Source organism: Cenococcum geophilum, assembly GCF_001692895.1.
Source record: "Cenococcum geophilum 1.58 unplaced genomic scaffold K441scaffold_12, whole genome shotgun sequence".
NCBI lineage: Eukaryota > Fungi > Ascomycota > Dothideomycetes > Gloniales > Gloniaceae > Cenococcum > Cenococcum geophilum.
The window spans coordinates 2,774,862-2,789,263 of NW_027137570.1; the positions used below are offsets into that span (position 1 = coordinate 2,774,862).

General features: G+C 45.6%; 6 protein-coding genes across 6 annotated transcripts; 5 read left to right on the top strand and 1 right to left on the bottom strand.

Annotated features, from left to right (window-relative positions):
• Positions 1 to 285: 285 nt before the first annotated feature.
• Positions 286 to 1,735, top strand: K441DRAFT_551098 (uncharacterized protein; the record flags this gene model as incomplete). Its single annotated transcript, XM_067643080.1, has 2 exons — positions 286 to 550; positions 609 to 1,735. The coding sequence occupies 2 exons, from the start codon at positions 286 to 288 to the stop codon at positions 1,733 to 1,735; spliced, it is 1,392 nt and encodes a 463-aa protein (XP_067506325.1).
• A 232-nt stretch (positions 1,736 to 1,967) lies between these two features.
• Positions 1,968 to 3,650, bottom strand: K441DRAFT_632447 (uncharacterized protein). Its single transcript, XM_067646347.1, has 6 exons — positions 3,567 to 3,650; positions 3,454 to 3,491; positions 3,367 to 3,390; positions 3,082 to 3,125; positions 2,844 to 2,992; positions 1,968 to 2,779 (listed from the first exon to the last, which is right to left on the bottom strand). The coding sequence occupies exons 1-6, from the start codon at positions 3,642 to 3,644 to the stop codon at positions 2,402 to 2,404; spliced, it is 711 nt and encodes a 236-aa protein (XP_067506326.1). The 5' UTR covers positions 3,645 to 3,650; the 3' UTR covers positions 1,968 to 2,401.
• A 942-nt stretch (positions 3,651 to 4,592) lies between these two features.
• Positions 4,593 to 5,538, top strand: K441DRAFT_713633 (uncharacterized protein; the record flags this gene model as incomplete). The annotated part of the gene is made up of 3 exons (XM_067653949.1): positions 4,593 to 5,029; positions 5,086 to 5,112; positions 5,164 to 5,538. The coding sequence occupies exons 1-3, from the start codon at positions 4,871 to 4,873 to the stop codon at positions 5,536 to 5,538; spliced, it is 561 nt and encodes a 186-aa protein (XP_067506327.1). The 5' UTR covers positions 4,593 to 4,870.
• Positions 5,539 to 6,070: 532 nt separating this feature from the next.
• Positions 6,071 to 6,582, top strand: K441DRAFT_656846 (uncharacterized protein). The gene has a single exon (XM_067648076.1). The coding sequence runs from the start codon at positions 6,093 to 6,095 to the stop codon at positions 6,246 to 6,248; it is 156 nt and encodes a 51-aa protein (XP_067506328.1). The 5' UTR covers positions 6,071 to 6,092; the 3' UTR covers positions 6,249 to 6,582.
• Positions 6,583 to 11,376: 4,794 nt separating this feature from the next.
• On the top strand, positions 11,377 to 13,689 carry K441DRAFT_607211 (uncharacterized protein; the record flags this gene model as incomplete). Its single annotated transcript, XM_067645431.1, has 3 exons — positions 11,377 to 11,436; positions 11,522 to 13,295; positions 13,344 to 13,689. 2 exons carry the CDS (start codon positions 11,377 to 11,379, stop codon positions 13,217 to 13,219), a joined length of 1,758 nt encoding a protein of 585 aa, XP_067506329.1. The 3' UTR covers positions 13,220 to 13,295; positions 13,344 to 13,689.
• K441DRAFT_675734 (uncharacterized protein) lies at positions 13,477 to 14,247 on the top strand (the record flags this gene model as incomplete). The annotated part of the gene is made up of 1 exon (XM_067650880.1): positions 13,477 to 14,247. The coding sequence occupies one exon, from the start codon at positions 13,477 to 13,479 to the stop codon at positions 14,245 to 14,247; it is 771 nt and encodes a 256-aa protein (XP_067506330.1).
• Between the last annotated feature and the right edge of the window lie 155 nt (positions 14,248 to 14,402).

Sequence of the window (14,402 nt, forward strand, 5' to 3'; positions counted from 1 at the left end):
TCGTAATTGCCCTCCTTACCTAGTGAGCTTTCCTCGTAAACTTTGTTTATTCAATAGACTTGTTCCTACCTCTCCAGCTATGTCAACAATGTTCATATTACCGCGGAAGTGACACCATCAACACCGGTGCTACCTCATAATTGCTCGCCGTCGCCCTCCTGTTCTTCCTTCTTCACAGCCAGCCCGCTCCTTTCTTCGGCCAGACATTCTCTTCAAAGAGTGCACTCTCCTTGGACGTGCTTTTGTATCTTGCTCACTTGCTTCTCTCATAATTGGCCGACCGTTATGGCCACCACCAGCATCCCTTTGCACTGCAACATTTGTCCAAAGAAGCCCAACTTCAGTGATGTCTCGCACTTGCTCACCCATATTGCTAGCAAGGGACACTTGTCTCACTACTACAAAATAAAGGTTCGCTCTGGCACTGAGGATTCATCACGACGCATCATCGAAACTTATGATCGGTGGTATACCGAATGGAACGTCGAAGATCTTATGTCTGAGAGGATGAGCCAGAGGGAGAAGAGACGCACTCGGACTAGGACTTCAGGTAGACTGCTCCGCCTCAGTGGAATGGTTACAATTCCTAACCAACGAATGCACTACAGCTCGGACAAGCTCGACCTTGAACGTAACATCTGCACAACCACGCCCAACACAGCCAAGATCAATTCTCAATGTCCCCGATCCTCGCCTTTCTGACAATCCAATCAAGAGTGAAGCTTGCCACACCCCTACACCACCACCTGGTTTTGATCAGGCCTCTCACCGTCGATCGTTTGCTCCTCGGATGCAACTTTGGCCAACATCTCGCTCAATGTCTTACAATACCAGTGCAGACTTCGAGAACTCAAACAATATATCAGATCCCAGTGAACGTAGGGGATATCACTACAACGGATACCTAGGGGCAGTGGCAAGCAATGATGATACTACTACCGTTACGGCCGAGGAGAGCACCGTTAGCGAGTGTATAAAACTCAAGGGGGTGTATTGGCCTGGTATGGACATCTTCGACTCAGCCACATCTGAGATGAGGCGGAAGAGAAATCAGAAGAAGGATATTTCCGTCGTTGAGCAGTTGGAGCTAAACTCCCAAGAAGTGGAACCTACGGAACTCATTTTCACGCCTCTGGGAACCTTTAAGAAGCAGCGAAAAATATCTGGCTCAGTCTACGATGATAGCAGCCCGGTCAAACTCGAGACCACTCCGAAGAAGTCGTATCTAAGCCGACCTGCATTGGCCGAGATGGACACCAATTGTACTCAGCGAACGCGCCGGCGCGCCCGACACTCCACTTTTCCCCATGTCTCCCGGAATGCCTTCGACGATGAACACGGTCAGATTGATTTCAATTACAATGATTTTGGGCAAAAGAAGAAGAGAGGCTTCGAGGTCTTCCGAGACCAAGAAGTTTCCTTTGCGCATCCTGCTGGATTTAACTTCCTTACCTCAGAATTCCACTACCCACAACCAGCACAATCCCCCGCCTTTCCTTTCAAACCATATGTCGACCCCTATCAGTATGAAAACAAGGAGAACATGGAGCCTATGTTCCAGCAGCCCGCTTACTACAACAATGGACTCCCCTACCACCCCTACCACCAAGGCCCTGGGTATGAGCAACAGGGCCTATTCTATAATCCGCTATACTTCGACTCGTACCATCTGAACGAGGAGGAAGTCGACGATCAGCGGACATTGACTGCACCGCCGTCCCCATCGCCGCACTAGATGAAATGCTGGACATGTCTACGAAGCACGAATTATGAGTTTACCTGTTTTTGCGCCTGTCGTTACGGCATTTGCATGGTGTTGCAAATAATTTTCCAGGTTTTGTTTTTGGGACTATTTTTTCCATAAGGCTTGAAGGAACTGTATCAACCGAGACGCATTGCTTTTCTAACTGCTAAATATCTAAGCTCGACACTGGCTATCACTGCATTTACATCGAAGAAGGGTAATTGTGGTACGTTAATTGCTGGTTCCTTACCTTTGTATTATAACTGTGAATCATCCTTGCGGGCGAGCAATGATACACTGTAGTACAGAAAGGAATTGCATTCAAGATTTAGATCCTCTTCTTATCCGCATCCCAAGCATCGTCTGCGAAACTCCAGTGAAGTGCCTCGACGCCCCGTCTAGTCTATCCAAGATCACCAGGTAATAGCTTAGCAAAATCGCAATGCGCCCTGAGACACAGTCACGAACCCCACACCCCCGCTCCTGCCAACAGTCTTACATTCCAACCCTCCGGTTCACCCAAGCCCCTCCCGTCCCAGAAAACGTCAACCCCATGACCTACCCTGCTAATCCCCCAACCGCACCCACTAAGAGCCACGATCCCCCACATCCCCTCGGCCATTCCCCGTCCTACCTCACCCAGCAACCTAGACCTGCTCACAGCCCCTTCACCTTCCCCATCTCCACCCCATTAACCCACCCATAAGCCGCCCTAAGCCCAAACGCACTCGCCGTCATCAAGCAGCCACTGAACGCAAACAGCACGACGCGCCAGGGCGTGCTGAGCGCCTCGAAGATCGGATACGGGTAGAAGCCGTTGTGGGCGTAGCACAGCTCGACCCAGAACCAGTACGCGAAGGCGAAGGCGGTGCTGATGACGAGTGTGCGCACCGACGCGACGGTCGTCGTGGGCCACGGCGGCGACAGCAGCAGCAGGTCCAAGGTGAGCAGCAGCGCGGGCACGAAGTGGAAGCCTAGGTCGGCGGAGGTCTCGAGCGGCGCCGCCCAGGTGGGCATTACGAGGGCGGGGTCGATCTGGAGGGGGGCGTTAGCTGGGGGGGTAGAGATGTGGGGGGGAGGGGAGAGGGGGGAGGGTTACGATGCGTAGGCCCCAGTAGAGGGTGCTGACGAGGACTTCGAGCGGGGCGGCGGTGACGGCGAAGTTGTTTTTTAGGGTAAAGAGGCGTGGGGAGAGGATTAGGTCGGCGAGGAGGCCCGAGGCGAAGGTTGCGGTGGCGAGGGAGAGGCCTGGGGTTGTTAGTGGTGAGAGGCGATGGGTGGGGAATTGCGAGATGGAGGTATGGCCTGGGGGGGGAGGGGAGTGGGGATGTGCGCACCGATGATGGTTAGGTATTGCATATGCCAGCCGTACGAGTCATTGCTGTCGGGGATTAGTGTGGCTCTTTCTTGGTAACATGATAGAGATTTGAATGCAGAACATAGAACAGCCAGAAGCAACCCCTAAAGCTAAGACATGGGACGCCGAGGACATATGCAGGTCATACTGCGTTACGCAAGATGCTTTATATGCTTAAGAGAGCGAATAAGAACTAGGATATATACGGAGCATTCAACGTCTAACAGGATCAAATAGAGCTCCATAAAGATACCAAAAGTCCTACATTATGTTGGGGTGGTCCACAAGGCTAAAGCACGACGTCAGCTATACGTTTGCGGTAAGGAGAGCGAGGTACATATGGGGAACTCACTACTTGAACGAAGATGCATAGCTGACGAGACCGACAGCCTATTTCTGTGTAAGATTTTGTAGGAGAAAGATTTGTAGGAGCGAGATATGTAAACAAAAAGTGAGAGTTCGTACGTGTAAGACAGCTGATATGCCTCGGGATGGTGATTGTAGCCTTTGGAGTGGATGCCTTCGACTCAGCTCCTCAGCCATCTTGCTGGCACTCATATTGGGATATTTTATGTAGAAACGAAAATAAGAGAGTGTGTGTACTAGTGGAGATGAATAAAGGCCATATGCAGATAGAGATGCGGGTTTGAAAGTCGTACCAGAGAAGGGTTCCACGTGGATACCGCTCGGCGGTGGTCCCTGCGCTTTTGGTGACGATATGTGGCTGATCCAACAACCTTCAAAGCCCCTTGAACATCATTCAACTCTCCATTTCTCTAAAGTTGAAAGGCCAACATTGTGCATAACGGCAAATCTAGCAACCTTACTTCGAAACACCTAAACCAGAAGTGCGCTATATTCCATCTGCCCTCGCTCCACCTGTCAAATCCCTTTGACGCTGCTCGCATCCCTACCGCTTAGGCAACGGTTTTGCCCAGGGGTACCACAGCCTTGGAGATGGGCGGTGTTGTCCTAGTGTTCACACCCCAAAACAACTATCACAATAGACTCAGATATTCTCCAAAAAAAATTATCTTCAAGATAAATAAGTGAACTCTTTTCTGCATTTTCACTAAGTGTTGTTTCCTAAAGTACCAGCTCTTATGCATATACCATTGCTTAACCAGGGAACAGCGGGGAAATGCTGCAACCCTGCCATAATAAGAATAGGTGTTTCCATCGGAAATTAGCATTTCAAGGCTGGTTTCCGCCATCTGAGCCTTTCCCTTGTCCACAATGCTTACGGTAACCAATACGTCTATCCTATGTCAGCGGCTAACGCATCGATGTCCGCTTTCAATTCAATGGCTGAAGCTTAGAGCTATCCTTGTGATAATTTTGATCATCACGGAATGTCCAATTTGAACTATAAAAGGACAAGAGATTTTCTCTTTCTTCAATTAGCATTGCTCTCAGCCTCTTTTTGGTGCGGGACAAACATTCTCTTAAGAAGCCCACCCTTTCAAGAATTTTAAGAAACTTATCTTTTCTTTGAGATCAATTCAGCCTGTTCTCCTCTGACTTAGACATGTGCTTCACGTTATGGTCCCTTGCATTACTGTTTCCATATGGCAGCGTTGCTTATCCTTCCGTCAATCTTAACTGGACCTTCAATTCGGTGAGCTAATAAAATCAGTTATCTCCAAGTCTCCTAACCTGGTGATTCTTTAACTTACCAACCCCGCTTCACCACAGCGACCTGATATCCAAGCGCCCAAGGCTTTGTTTTCCATTTACGATGAGGCCTCGTAACTCCTGAATATGTTCTTATGACTCTTTACACCCCACCTGCAGGCTCAAATATAGCGGCGGGGTCCAAGGATACCACATCTATTACAGCCGAGAACTGCTTAGCTGAGGTTGCAACATTGGAACTTGTCTCCGCGGAAACTGTTCAGAATGGGCCACACATCTACGACCACAAAGGCGTAAGCTACCTTCACCGGCAAATTGTGAGGTCTTCAGTATGCTTATGATTGTTCAGAATCTTGTATACAGTGGTTTTGGGCATGTAGGTGGGGCGAGCACGTACGATATCAAGCTCACAACATACAAAGGCTAGCCCCATCTGTCATTCTACAACGGACAGTATCTTATTGGTGGTGGTAGAGGTCACGGTATTATTATGGATAGCACCTACCGCACAGCCGCTACGGTTCAGTCCGGAAACGGAAGAGCCCCCAATGATATTCATGAGTTTGCCGTCCTTCCTGCCATAGCTACAGTTTTTGAGCCTGCCCAATACGACTTGAGTGCTTATGGCGTCAGCCAGCCGGTGGGCTGGGTGTTGGAGGGCATCTTTCAAGAGATCGACATTCAAACCGGCGAAGTGCTCTTTGAATGGCGGTCCCTTGATTATACCGACCTTTCCGAAAGCTACAATGAAAGAGGCAGCCTCAGTGAAGGAGGTGACGGCCTTACAATCAAAACGGCCTGAGATTACTTGTACGCTGACTTTTGGCTTTCCCTATACTGCAGCGATGTGAGACTAACTTTACAGCCATATCAATGCCGTGGAGAAGGATGATGACGGTAATTATCTGATCTCCAGCCGCTACCTTTGCACTCTTTTCAAGATAAACGGGAAGGATGAATCCATCATGTGGCGCCTTAATGGCAAGAAGAATGAGTTTAAATTCGTCGACTTCAACAACACGTTTGCTTTCCAGCATCATGCTCGTATTCGGGCCCAAAACGCCTCAACTCTACAATTTCGATATTTGACAATGGCTCTGATGGTGAGAATACGACTAGCACTTATTCTTCCGGCATGGTCATGTCTGTCAACACTGATACCAAAGTGTGCACTCCGCTCACCAATACCACACTCCTAATGGCGGCATTCTCACCACCAGCCAAGGCGACACGCAGCTATTGTCCAACACTAATGTCTTTATGGGCTGGGGCAGCAGACCCTACATGGCTGAGTTTATCGAAGATGGAATTTGCATTATGATGGGTCAATACAGTGCTGATGTAAACTCCGCTGCAATGAGCTATCGAATCTTCAAAATTGGCTACAATGACTGGGTCGGGAACCCCGATTCCACCCCAGCGCTGTGGGCGACCGCAAATGGCACAGCTGGATCTACAGAGATATACGCATCCTGGAATGGCGTGACGCAGATTGCTAACCGGCGATTTTAGGGCAGCGTGGATGGAACATACCACTTCACCAAGTTGGGGGTTACGGCGAAAAACGGCTTTGAGACAGGCTTTGTTGCGAGCAAGTACTATCAATAGACTTATGCAGAGGCGTTGACGGCGGATGGGAAGGTTTTGGGGAAATCCCCCGAAAGGAAGACGTACATGCCTGCTTAGAATTCCACTGCAGCTCACTGAGGGATGTAGTGTATGTATGCTAGGTAGAAGGAGAGGCCTGTTTTCTAGCAGTATCATTCTAGACTTGCTAGTTTCTTTTGTCATCATGTCATCCATTTGTCATATCTCACTGTATTCTCGCATTTAAGTAGAAAGGGAGTGTATTTACGTGAATTGCAGCAATGTTTGCTTGCTTGCTCTCTCTGAGGCGCATGCCTAAACCGCTATACGCAAATGTAGGGCTTATGATATGCGTTATCGAGCCTGAAGATTTTTTTCTAAAACTCAATACTTAATTTATGTTCGGAGAGCTCCAATCGCCGATGTGCCGCCATCACACGAGCTGAGGCTGTGATGGCAGGTGAGGTACAGCCTGCACAGGGCATATTTGGACGAAAAGGCACGGGCCATCTGAATATTGAGATCGTGCCGACATACCGGCGAAAACGTAGTGCTACTGCCACCAAATCGAATGCCGCGCAAAGCTTGTCAGGACATCGCCACTGCTCGCTCCAGATCCTTCAATCGGAGGCATACACACCTCAACCTCCGGCTTTCAGCCGCTCAGCCTTGACCGTTGACGCGGCCCAACCCTTGCAACTGGAGCTGAAACTTTCTTGCTCAGAAACACGTTAACGCGATTGGAAGGATTTTAGGCGTCCAAGTGGTCTTGTTCTGCCCCATACTGGCTCGAGCCTCGTTCCGGAAAATTTCTGCTTTATACCGGAACAGATCGTCTTCAAAGAGGAATAAATCGTGTATCGGTTTTATCGTCTTAATTCCGGAACAATTGCTTCATTCCGGAAAAGATTTAATACTATATTGAACTTTTAAAGCTATATAAAACCTTTTAGTGGAGCTTTTTGGCTGTTTCTACGTGCAGATTTAGAAAATATGGTACAGTAGATGGTTGCAAATAATGGTAAATATATAATTTAGTTAATTTTAGGTGTAAAATAAGTAGTAATATATCTTATATATTATAATTAAACATCTAGTAGAGTATAATCGCGATATTTGGCATAAAAGTATAAGATTTTGTAAGGCTTCAGAGATTAAATTTGACTACCCCCCCTAACTACTACAATACTATTAAATTCCATCTAAACTAGATTATACTGCGATTAATAAGTATATTTAAAGGCTTTTCCGTATTATAGATAGAGCCTATAAGTGGTAGAAGCTAATTAGGTTAGGGGTAATCGGTTACGTTCCCTAACACCAAAAATTAAAAATCTTATAAAGCTCCAATCTTACTAAGATCTCTTTAAAAACGGGCCCTCTAAGGTTCTACTAGCCGTAGACTAATTACCTAATTAGGTTTAGCGCGATCGTAATTTAGATTTCCCCTAACTGCGCTAACCTTACTTATTCTATGGTCTTCCTTTCCTTCGCCTTACGCAGCCTTTAAAGTAGGCTTAATTAATTGCCTTCTTTATTTACTATTATTAATTAAGGTGGTATAGGGCTTTGCGATATAGTCTCCCGTTAGGCTCGCTTTAATTAAGGGCTAAGCTAAGTACTAGTAAGCCTTCTATAGCCTCTTATAGGAGGCTCTATAGAGTCCTTTATTAGTTAATTTATACAGTGTTTCCCTCTATAGCAGTATATAGAACACTCTGTATTTCCTTTTCGACAACTATATTAGTAATTACTATATCCTTATTTATACATACAGCTAGTAGGCCGTGTAGTAGTTAGGTAAGCTTTTACTACTTTTAAAAGTAGTATAATTTTACTAACGCTTATAGGAATTTAAGCGTTATAAGTCTTTCCTAGTTTAATAAGTTCGTTACTAAGAAAGGGCTCTTTTACAATTCCATATTAAGTACAAATCTTATAGTAGCCTTAATTTCAGATCTTATAGATACAGCTAGGTATATAAGAGACCTTAATAGCCTTTTAAAGCTTTTTAGGAATTAGAAAAAGGACTAAGTCGCCTATACTAAATATAGTAATAGAGTGCTGCGTACCGTACTTCTTCCTTATCTAGTTACGAGAGTAAGCCAATCGCTATTAAACTCTCTTGTAAATATCTAATATATCATAAATAGAGTCTAACTCTACTAAACGCCTCTGCAGCCGTAGTTCCTTTTAGCGCTCTTTAAGCTTCTTTAATACCTGCCGCTTAAGCTCTAGCTACGGTGGAATGGCGTAAATAGGGTTATTAGAGTTCTTAATTGCCCGAATTAACTTACGCCTAAAAGCAGGTATAACTATATTATAATACTCTTTAAGATCTGCTGGTGGAACGCCGGCTCCACTAGCTTCGCAATAGAGCTATAATTATAGAGCTTTAATTTAAATAGCAAGATTATCTATAAAGTAGCCTTCAGGGGTATAGTAAGAATTATCTAGATCTTTAATCCAGTCGTCTAGATATAATTACTCTTGCTGCTAGATAGATTATAAAGCTCTCTTAGTTATACGCTATAGATCTGCGGTAGGTCTAGGTCTTACTACTACTAAGGCTTCGGCCTCTCTATCCATTCTCTTAATCGCCTCCTGTATACTAGCCTCTTAGCTTAGTATAAAAAAGCCTTCTAGTAAAGGTAGAGGCTACTTAAATCCACTTAATCCTAATAATTAAATTTAACGAGTTCGAATTAAAATTAGTAAGTAATTAAGAAAAAGGCGATCGTCGTTAGATAGAGCATGGTTTAGAGAAGTCTCCTACCTTTATAATCTATTAACTAAATTATAGTCCTCTTTAAACTAATTATAATTACCTATAGAGGCAGTTCCTAAATCTAGAAGGCTTTTATTATTAGAATCCTTATCTTCCTTATTAGAAGATTTACCCGTGGTTAAGAGCCAATTGCTATTATCTCCTATATTAGAAATATTATCGCGATTCTTATCGGAAGCAGTAAGGGTGCTTAAAGTAATAGAGCAATTATCCTTCTTATTGCGCTCCTATTCGGCAGCCTCTTACCTATTACTATTCTCTTCTAATAGAGGGCCTAAAACTTCCTTATTACCATCTAGATCCTCATTCTTAACTTTAAAGACTTTAGTATCGGGCAAAGGCTCTACCGTAGCCCTTAGGGCAGGCGCCACTAAAGTAGAAGCCTAAGAATCTCTCCTATATAGACAGCAAAAAGGCGTATAGCCAATTAATTCGTGGTATATGCGATTAATTAAGGCCGCAATAATTAGGTAAGCTGCCGCCTATTATAAAGTTCCTAAGAGTCGCTTTACTATATAAAGCTTCTTCTTTATAAAGCTATTAGCCTGCTCTATAAGGCCTTATAATTAAGGGTAGCGCAGGCGGCTATTAATAACTTTTACTCTATAGTAACGAAGTAATATAAAAAGGGCGCCTTTAAACTCTATACTATTATTACTTTACTAAATACGCGGGTAAACACTATGGTAATATATCTATTATAATATAGCAGCGGCGACTTCCTTAGCTGTCTTCTGCTTAAGAGGGTAGAGGGCGTAGTATTTACTAAAGTAATCGCGTATCTATAGGATCCATTTATATTTACCGTCGGGCTTAGAGCGCATATTAATTAGATCGCCTTAAATGCAATTAAAGGGAGCTAAAGAGACGATTATATTAAGTGGAGGCCTTATAGTAGAGGAAGCTTTTCTAAAAGAATATTAGTATACATATATAACTAAGAAAAGTAACATTTACTCCTTATAGATTTAACAGTGCTTAAGTAGCCATTTAACTTTAATAGATCTTATACCATAATACTTAGTCGCAATTATATAGTAGGTCTTCTTCTGCCCTAAGTGTTTAATATTACTATACTTCCTTACAATTATATTATAAATATCTAGCTTAGGAACCACCTTTAAAGCCCGCTTATTAGGCCCTATTGGACGCCTCTAAAGACCTTGTAGCTTTAGATAAACATCCTCTCTTATATACCACCATTGCTTAGCCTTTAATTTAGCGTTACGTTCTCCCTATAAGCGGGCTATATAATTTAAATCTATAAGCTAGGAAACAAGATTATTATATTTAAGCTGGGTAACGCGCTTTATTAAGTTAACTCTGGTTTCTTCTAGATACTTAGTAAAGGCAGGCTTTACTATAACTAAGAAGGCAGGAATAGCGTAAGAGACGTTATAGGAGTCGTCTACAGTAGGAGAGGTAATCGCATTAGGTGCGGAGGTAGTCGTGGAGGTAGTCGCGGAGGTAGTCGCGGAGGTTAACATTGCTGTTGCTAGTATTAGATTTAAGCTGGTAATTAAGTTAATATATATTTAGAGCTTATAGATAAGACGTGCATCTTATTAAGGATATATTTAAGTTATACATAGAGGCGGTAAATAAGAAAGGATGAATGAGAAAATTTAACAGACGTTGAAGCTTGCGAAGTTTAACTTTTGGAGCCCCTGCGCTAGTCCTAATCGGGTAATCGTAATAAGAAAATTAACACCTTAGGAGGTTTTACGAGAGCTCTATAAAATGCCTTATACTTAGTTATAAAATATAAACTAACTACTAAACTTAGGCTTATCAACCAGCCGTTTTGGCGACGTCGTGTATATATAGTTAGGGTAATTTAAGGCTGTTCTAGACGTTATACGATAACGATTTACTAATTAGATTAAGAGGGGAAGAAAACCGAAGTTATAGTATAATATATTTTAAAGAGCTTTACGATTCGTGCATAGCCACGCGCTGCTATACTACTTTGTAATTGGCCTGATCTTTTAAAGATCTTTTCCGGAATAAAGTAATTGTTCTGGAATCGAGACGATAAAACCGATACACGAATCGTTCCTTTTTGAAGACGATTTGTTCTGGTATGACGCAGGAATTTTCCGGAATAAGGCTTGAGCCAGTATGGGGCAGAATAGTCTTTAATGTCAATTCAAAGTTCACATTTAACTCTCAGTTTCTCTTCTAGACCATCATTCTCAAGTCACTGGCTTTTTTTCCTTTTTTTTCTGTCTTTCTTTATCTCAGAGTCTCCAAACTTCATTCAGAATGGTTAATAGCGGAAAGCCATCCAAAGGATGTAAAGGTTGCAGAGAGAGAAAAATAAAGGTAATAGCTCCTAGTATGTTTCGATAATTGGGGCTCTATATCAAAGCATCTTGTGGGAAAATACCCAAACACTGAAATTTGGTAGTGCGATCTGGTGAGACCAGCATGCAGCCAATGTATCAGAATCCAACGCGATTGCTCTGGCTATCGAGATCCACTAGATTTGATGTTCAGGCATGAAAGTGAGGTCGTTGTCAGAAAGGCGCGTGTTCGAGCTCAAGACTTTGCGGACAGCAGGAGGTCGCGGGCTTCACCCGGAAGTCGACGCAATGCCGGTGGACCTAGCTCGTTGTCTCAACGAGCAGAATTAACCACATCTAATGCTTCATCGCCTGGGGGCTTCCCGATGCAGTCAATTGAGCACTCCCTATCGCCGGCAAGCTCTATACGCAGCTTGGCTCCATCAATTGAAGACCAAGCAGCCAGCTTCTTCTTTGCTCACTATGTCATTGGAAGCAGGAACTTGCCGCGAGGTCATTTCGAATATCTGCCAGTCATGTACCACCAACCAGGCGTCGATCAGACCCTTCGCATAAGTTTACTTGCTGCAGGGCTGGCGGGTTTTGCAAATACCGTACAGTCACAGGAGCTAATGAAGACGGCCGGGCAATGGCACGTCTCTGCGCTTGCTTTGACTAATACGGCTCTACGGTCTCCGACCGATGCGACAAAAGATACCACACTGATAGCCGTATTAATTTTGGGCATATACGAGAATCTTACATACCAAGTCGAGAGATCTTTCAAATCCTGGTACGACCATATCAACGGAGCCGCTACACTTATTCGACTACGTGGACGTGAGCAGTTTAAGACGACGACTGGTCTCCGTATATTTCAGCAGTTCTACGGAACCATCCTTCTCGGCTGTTTACAAAACAAGGTCCCAATGCCTGCGGATCTTGTAGAGCTCTGGGCATCTTCTACTAATTTCTTCGATGGACGCACTCCTGGCAAGTTGTTCTCGGATATTATGATACGCTTCATCGACTTAAACGTAGCAGTAAAGAATGGGAATCTTTTCAATCCTGATGCCATCATCGCCTCTGCGATGCAGATTGATAGCGAGCTCCTAAATCTTCAGACCAACATGCTACCTATGTGGCAATACCAGACGATTTTTACGGACGCTGATCCAGATTTAGTATCCGAAGGCTTCTATCATGTCTACCCCGATCTTTGGGTAGCTCAGATGTGGAATAACTTCCGTATTGTACGAATGGTCCTAAATGAAATAATCCGCGAGCAGCTTATTAAAGGATATTCCTTCAATCCACCCCTGTTCACTGCCCCTGAGTATGCAGTGCAACTTCAGCTCTCCACAGACGCCATAATCCTACTCGCTTCCGAGATATGTGCCACGGTGCGACAACATGCTGGATACATACCACCATTAGCACCGCTACATCCTGCGGGATCCGAGCAGACATTGCAAGCTTGGGGTGCCCTAGGCATCCCTCCTTCGGCATTAGCGTGTGGCTCACCCACTTCAAAATCCCTAAGCCAATTTGTACCTCAAGCACAAAGCCTGGAACTAGAGTCCGTTCGTGCGTCTGGTTGCTATTACCTCGTCTGGCCGCTCTTCATGGTCGGTAGAATGCCAGTCTGTCCCAACCACCTCCGTCTCTGGGTCCTCAACTGCCTGCAATACATTGGCCGAACGATAGGAATGCAGCAGGCCCTCACCTTTGCTGAAGCTCTGAAAAGCCCTGAAAGATTCACGCCATTTACAACACCCGAGGACAATGCACCGCATGTGTTTCGTACCGGCAAGGATGAGTAACCTGCATTTTCTACCTGTGGGGCATTCAATTATTTTTACTCCTGGTACAGACGACGAAGTAATGCACTACAATGAGGTTAATTTACTTAATCATTGTTCTTTATCGAGGCTGACCCTTACGTAGATTTCAGCGCTTTTCACACCTCTCAAACTAGAGTTCTCATTGTCTTCGAATTCTCATGCTATCGTTCATGTCACCTGCAGCATTTATATCTGTCATCCGTCAAGTGTCTTCCACTACACTGCCATGGAGCAGTATGCCTGTCGTCCTCCATCTATCCCTGCCCTCCCCATCCCTTAAACCGCCTCATCAAAAACCTCGCCATTCCGCAGGCCTCAAAACACCGACAATTGCTGCTCCAGCCATCCCAGAAACCATGCCTGCATGCCAGGCCGCACAGGCACCCTCCCAGCCCCACCTCCCACCACACCAGCTAACCTCCCCAGTCCAACTGCCCCTACAACCTCCAAGACATCCCCGCCGCCACCGGGCCCACACCGCCTCCTCGTCCAAAAGCGGCCACCGCCTCCTTCCGCCCGCCGACCGCTTCCCCGAGCTTCGTCGAGTGCTCCTACGCCGCCCGCCGCGGGACGAGGCATTGGAGCTCGCCCGTTCGGCAGGGGGAGGAGAGCGGGACACGAGCGCGAACGTGTCGGAGCGCGGAGCCGGGTTTTGTGGTCGGCGGATAACCGCGGCCGTGTGGAGTCAGCTGGACGAAGTCTGCATTCCGCTCCTGGAGCTGGCCTTCAGGGATGTACGGATGCAGGGCTCGCTCGTCTGCTCACCGGAGCAGGCGAGGCAGATCCTGGAGGCCGTAGCGGAGCATCGCGTCTCGGTCGCTTCGAATCCTTTCTATGGGTTGGAGGAAACTCTAGAGTTAGTCTGGTTGGCGCAGGGTGGAAAAATGAAGGGGGAGGAGATTGCGGTTGTGGGTCGAGAGCAGAGAAGCGATCGGAGTTGGAGATGGGTTGAGATGCACTGTTGCCCCAGGTTCAGCGACTGCGACTCCTGGAAAGGTCGTGTCTAAGACATAATGGCATGGGTAGATTGTTCCTAGTACTGGTCAATAGACTGTTCATGGGCGTTATAGGAAAAGTGATTAGAGAAGTAGGGGAAGAAGCAGCAGCCTCGGCAGATGTAATAGACCTGGATCGGATAACTGGGGGAGTCACGTTATGGCTG

Coding starts and splice junctions, on each gene's coding strand:
- K441DRAFT_632447 (XM_067646347.1), bottom strand. CDS start 3,644: ATGGCTGAGGAGCTGAGTCGAAGGCATCCACTCCAAAGGCTACAATCA. Junction 3,492..3,566: donor GCATATCAGCTGTCTTACAC/GTACGAACTCTC, acceptor ACACAGAAATAG/GCTGTCGGTCTCGTCAGCTA. Junction 2,993..3,081: donor GCAATACCTAACCATCATCG/GTGCGCACATCC, acceptor TAACAACCCCAG/GCCTCTCCCTCGCCACCGCA.
- K441DRAFT_656846 (XM_067648076.1), top strand. CDS start 6,093: ATGAGCTATCGAATCTTCAAAATTGGCTACAATGACTGGGTCGGGAAC.